The 6,413-nt window shown below is 35.6% G+C and overlaps 1 protein-coding gene across 10 annotated transcripts in view; it reads right to left on the bottom strand.

Annotated features, from left to right (window-relative positions):
• The window catches only part of LOC106867666 (activating transcription factor 7-interacting protein 1), a 101,001-nt gene that overhangs the window by 25,023 nt on the left and 69,565 nt on the right, over positions 1-6,413 (bottom strand). For all 10 annotated transcript variants that reach the window (XM_052972728.1, XM_052972717.1, XM_052972700.1 and 7 more), the window contains 2 exons: positions 2,083-2,627; positions 517-726 (listed from right to left, as the gene is read on the bottom strand). In XM_052972728.1, the coding sequence (XP_052828688.1) occupies positions 517-726; positions 2,083-2,627 (755 nt within the window). The remainder of the gene's footprint in view (positions 1-516; positions 727-2,082; positions 2,628-6,413) is intronic.

Genomic DNA, 6,413 nt, shown 5'->3' with positions numbered 1-6,413 from the left:
CCTGACTGGCTCCTGTAGGATTTTCGAGCGAGATCGTTGCCAGTGCCCCTGGACTGGCTTGTGTGGGTGGCACATAAAAGACACCATTTCGAGCGTGGCCGTTTTCGTGCGGGTGACACGTAAAATCACCCACTACACTCTCTGAGTGGTTGGCGTTAGGAAGGGCATCCAGCTGTAGAAACTCTGCCAAATCAGACTGGAGCCTGGTGTTGCCATCCGGTTTCACCAGTCCTCAGTCAAATCGTCCAACCCATGCTAGCATGGAAAGCGGACGTTAAACGATGATGATGATGATGATGACATCAGAGCTAGGAACATTATTTCTGACAGAGTTCGAATGTACAGCTTAAATTTTCCTGAAATGTCTGCTTCCTAATTGTGAATATCCAATTACATATTTGCTAAAAGCATAAAATTCAAAGTGACAAAAAGAGTTCAGATGTTTTTAGGATTAAATAAAAACAATAACACAATTTAAACAACAGGTGAAGCAAAAACAAATACACTATTTATTACCTTAAGGGCAATAGCAGCAGCTTTTCGTTTTTCTTGTTTTTGCTGCAACACAGTAAGTTCAAGAACTTCTTTATGTAACTCCTTTGCTTGTGTTTTCCAATATTCATTTGTCGCTTGTAATTCATCAATTTTAACCTGAAGACTTTCTAAAGTGGTTTCTTTACTGTTTAAAATATTTATAACTTCTCTTTTTACAATCTCAGCTAATTCCTAGGATTAAAAACAAAAACCCAGTTTAGTATTAATATATCAAAAAGTACAGCTATAATTTGCTGCAAGTATGTTTTAAATATTCAAAAGAACTGAGTTTAACTAAATATGAATCAAATATACTCCTCCTGTCTTCAGTACCTCATACTCACAGGAGAGAATTACTCAACACAAATCACATTTAAAAAGTATGAAAGCTCTTTAGTGTTTGAAGTGGGAAATTTTACCAATGTTTTGAATACAACATAGATGTAATTGAGTTACAAGACCAGAGTCAGTACAAGTTGTTGTCAGATGTATCTTGGAAGTGAAAAATATAGTACTGAGTAATTTAATAGTAAAAAAAAATTAAATAATAAATGCGTATAACCTTGCAACATGTGAGTTGCAGGTATGGCAATGTGGAAAAGAAGTTCACTTGCCAACCACATGGTTTTGGGTTCAGTCCCACTACATGGTATCTTGAGCAAGTGTCTTCTACTATAGCTTTGGGCCAGCCAAAACCTTGTGAATGAATTTGGTAAGTAGAAGTTCCATTGTGCAAGTATTTTGAACAATAAGAAGGAAAAATCATTAAACAGCAATTAGAACTGGGATAACCTTTCTCTGGTTATCTATATTTAAGAACAGAGGTGTGTGCCACATAAAAAGCACCCAGTACACTCTGTAAAGTGGTTGGTATTAGGATGGCATCCAGCCATAGAAACCATGCCAAAACAGACAATTGGGGCCTGGTACTGCTGTCTGACTTGCCAGCTCCAGTCAAACTGTCCAACCCATACAAGCATGGAAAACTGACATTAAATGATGATGATGATGATGATGATGATGATGATGATGATGATGATGATGATGATGATGATGATGATGATGATGATGATGTCGACAATATATATAAAGCATTAAAACTGTAATCAATATATCATTACATTAAATTTTTTTTTTCTAATTTTTTTTTTCTTCTTTTAATTTGTATTTTTATAATGAAATATTACTAAAATGGTAATGAAATCTTATGACACTTTTAATCCAGAAATATTTAGCTAATACCAACTTGCCAAGATCACATCTAGCTCTATGATGTAAGCATACTGTTTTAACCTTCCATCAAAATTTCATGTTTATGTTCCAAACACCAGTTTAATAATAACAAGTTAATTTACTCATGCCTTCATTATCTGAAAATTAACTGAAACAAATGAGGTGTATGTCAACAGAAATATAATAACAAAAGAGTTAAAGGGTATGATATTTGAAAAATGTTCCTTTGAATTGAGAGACAAAAATATCTAAGTTCAAAGTACAATGAAGCAGTAATCTAGGAACAAAGATATTTCCAAAATGAATGAATGCTACCTTTTCAGATATCTTGATGTACTTTTGGTCTGAATTTGATGTTTTTTCTTGATCTTCTTCTTCGTCTGTTGTTACTGATTCTTCAGAGGGTTTTTCACTAGAATCACTGTCTTTACTAGACTCTTCCAATTCGTCAACAAATGGGATAGAATCTAATTTAATACCAATCCGTGACCCTAAGTTACCAATTACATCATCTAAACGAGATCGTTTTACTGGGGCAATTTCTGCATCAGTCCAATCATCAGCTTCTTCAGCAGATCTTTTTTTATCGTTATTTTCCCAGCTTTCTGAAATTTCACAAGACTTAGTAACACTTGACAAATCTTCATTGGAATTGTTTCTTGAAAATTGTAATGGAGATGGTGTTTTAGAAAGCCTTTCAGAACTGCTGTCAACTTCTTTGCCGTTATCATTATCCAGATCAGCCTCTTCCTTTTCATCAGAATTAGATACATCCTTACTTATTTCTGTATCATCCTTATCAGATGTCGAAATATCCTTATCTGGTTCTTCAGGTTGTAATGGTGCTGACACAGATGAATCTGAAAATAAAACAAAACCATCCCTATAATCAGAGGTAACTCAAAAATTCCTATATAACATTAATATATATAATAATTTTTACAACAGACTTCATAGAAATAATGGATTTCAAACACAAAAAACCTCATATTAATGAAACATATGTAGAAAAAAAATAAAAAGCTTGGAAAATAGTACCCATCTTTTAGCAACTGAAACTGCGGTACATAGAAACTAGAACAAGTCAGTACTAGAAACTTCACAGTTATCAAACAAATCCCTTTCTGTTCTATGTTTAAGAGATGAGAAATTATGTACATTATTTACATTTGACGGATATTTGTCCACATCTTGTTTGTTGTTAACACAACAATTCGGCTGATATACCCTCCAGCTTTCATCAGGTTTCTTAGGGAAATTTTGAACCTGGGTTCTCATTCCTAAGGTATTTTTCGATATTATTATTACTATTCAGGTCACTGCTTGGAATTGAACTCGGAATCTTGGGGTTAGTAGCCCGCGCTCTTAACCACTACGCCATATGCCCATGGGTTTATGGCGTAGTGGTAACCATTACACCATATGCCCATGGGCATATGGCGTAGTGGTCAAGAGCGTGGGCTATTAACCCCAAGATTCCGAGTTTGATTCCAGGCAGTTACCTGAATAATAATAGTAATTATTATTGTTATAACATCAAAAAATACCTTAGGAATGAGAACCCAGGTTCGAAATTTCCACAGGACACCTGATGAAGGCTGGAGGGTATATCAGCTGAAACATTGTGTTAACAACAAACAAGATGAGGACAAATATCCATCAAATGTAAATAATGTAAATCCCTATCTGGTTTGTAATTAAATATAAAATGTTTTTTACTAAACACTTTGCAGAGTTCAGAGATGAGAGGTATAATTGAGTTCTCTCTTTGCAAAGACTAATCAGGAGTTACTTAACAGTAACAGTTATCGCTATATGTGCACTATAACCTGGACTGGTAAATGAGCAAAAGGACTGTTTCTGTGAAGTTATCATCATCATCATTTAATGTCCGTTGTCCATGCTGGTATGGGTTGGACAGTTTGACCAGGGCTGGTAAGCTAGAAGGCTGCACCAGACTCATCTGATTTGGCATGGTTTTCTACAACTGGATGCCCTTCTTAATGCCAACCACTTTGAGAGTGTAATGGATGCTTTTATGTGCCACCAGCATGGGTGCTATTTGCGTGAAACAACTCTTTTGACTATCAAGGTAACAAACGGACTCCTTAAGCGACACCATGATGATTGTTTCTGGTAAATATGAGACTCTATGGTATGAAGAATGAAGAATGAGGAGGAATCAAGGCTTCTGCAGCTCAGTGACACAAATGAATTAACCCATTACAGCAATAACTTCAGGCAAACAACCAGCCACTGTATAAATCTACTAATCAGATGAACATGTATACCAAATAGATTTCACACTCAAGAAACAAGACCGTAACCAGTTGTGAGTCCTTCCTAAGTGAAGGAGGGACAATTTAACCTAGACTAGTGATCAATAACCTCATGGTAAGAGCTAGCCATATTCTGAGACACTGGAGAAGGAAGGACAGTTTGGAAGCTGAATGACCCTCCAGCCAAACATAGGCTCATAGAAATACTAGCTGGTGTTAAGAAGATGTACCTGCATATGATGATAACGTCAGCATAAAGAATAACTGGGATGTCTATAAGACAATTTGCTATGAGCCATAGACAAGATTTGTGAGGATGGAGCATGGTTCCAGCTAGACTCAATAGAAGAACTAGCAATTGAAGTTGACAGTTATATAGTTGAAAGCACTATTAAGGATTAGACCATCACAAGTAGTTACTAAAGTGCTGAAAAGGTCTGGCAAAGTAGGACATGCAGTTGTCACTTGCATAGTCAATCAGGTTTATTGTCGATTTGTTCCAGGTCTACTCCAGTTGATTAGGTCTATGATCAAAGCCTTGAATATTCAATGTTTTTCCTAAGTGCAGGGCAGTAAGTATGTCATCTGAAGGAATTTTGCTGTTAAGGGGAGCCATAGTAGTATCACCATCAACTGCTACAAAAGCAAAAGAAATGCTCTAGAAAGGAGTAACTATAAACATTTTTAATTGATGGACAAAGAAACAAAGTATTCAAGTATGTCTACAAAGTGAATTAGTTTAGATGAGATGCAGTTTGGGTTAATGTCTGAATGTGAGTCTCATCAATGACTTCTTCCCAGTGATACAACTACAGAATACGATGTAGATGAATAGTGTATAAAAGCTATTCAAGCCATGTATAAAAATACTGTCAGCAAGGTGAGAGTTAATAATGAGTTTAGCAAGGCATTTAACATGCAAGGTGTCCATCAGGGCTGTTCTCAATTTCCTCCTGTTTATTATAGATTTCCAGTCCTTATGTTAAGACAGCTGTCCATAGCAACTTCTGCATACCAATGACCTTAATTCTGGCAGCTCTTTGTCAAGGAATTACAAAAGAAATTCCAAATGTGGAAGCAAATCCTAAAATTGAAGGCCCCGAAGTAAAGACAAAATTTTAGTTAGCAGTAAAGAAGACAATAATATCTAAGAAGTGGTTACGTTTGAATGTTTGATATCTATCCTTTCATTCTTTTACTGCGGCCATGCTGGAGCACTGCCTTGAATGCTTTTAGTTGAACAAATTGACCCCAGGACTTAGGACTCACTCTCTGAGGGGTAGATTGCATGGATGATGCTTATGTATGATGTTTGATTTTGTGTGAGAGCAAAACATGGGCATTTCATGTTGAGGTATTGTGAAGGCTGAAAAAAAAAAGCAAGCATTCATTGCTGGCTATATAACATTAGCATGCTTGAACAGCAGATTACAACTGAGCCGAAGAAAAAAATTAGGTATAAAGTGTATCACATGTAGCATGCTACATTGGTTTTAACATTTGATACTTATAACAAATTCCATGCAAGTAAAGTGGAAAGATCATGCAAAAGAAGAAGACCAAGAGGGAAAGCTGACCTCAAGGGTTGGGGGAGGTGGATTTTGTACAGGCTACTAGTCTCTTTGAACATGGTTGATGCTGTGTTGAAGTCATTATGTAGTAATGACTAGAAAAGGTAGGGTAACTGTGATGTCAGTTGTAATATGAGGCAGTGCTAATGTAAGGATTTGTAAAAAGATCAAGTAAGTGTTAGGTACAAAATAGTGGATGAGAGGATACATATTTGCATTACTTCATTTACAATTCTAGATGTAATGTTGTGATATTCTATGTAGGGAAGGCTAACTTAGAATTATTTCCCCCCACCAGCCCAATTTGCAAATTCTGAGAAATTAGCAGTATTGGTGGTAGTTGTTGAAGATACTGAATGAGATAATTCCTTCCTATTTTATAAGTTCAATATGACAGTTTACATTAAACCACCAGTGATTATTAAAAGATAAAGCATCAAATACTAAATAACCTTTAAATTTCAGAAATATTCTTTTGGCTTTAATTTTAAAATCTAAATTACTTGTTTTAAATTTTTGTGATGGGTCTCTTTTTTTTTTTTTTGCAATAAAAAAAGAGTCTCTGCCTAGTCTTGAATTCAAAAAGCTAAGCTGAAGAGAAAAAAGCTGACAGAAAATATTCATTATCAACCCACCTGAAACCACCCAAAGTGTTTTCTGTCTTTTATAACTGAAAAAATGGAAACCAGTTTCACATTCACCAGTAGTGATTCAGAATTTGAAGTGAAGGATTTTCAATATATATATATATCATCACCATCATCATCGTTTAACGTCCACTTTCCATGCTAGCATG

The sequence above is a fragment of the Octopus bimaculoides genome, chromosome 1, assembly GCF_001194135.2.
Source record: "Octopus bimaculoides isolate UCB-OBI-ISO-001 chromosome 1, ASM119413v2, whole genome shotgun sequence".
Lineage (NCBI taxonomy): Eukaryota > Metazoa > Mollusca > Cephalopoda > Octopoda > Octopodidae > Octopus > Octopus bimaculoides.
This window is presented reverse-complemented; position numbering and strand designations above follow the sequence as displayed.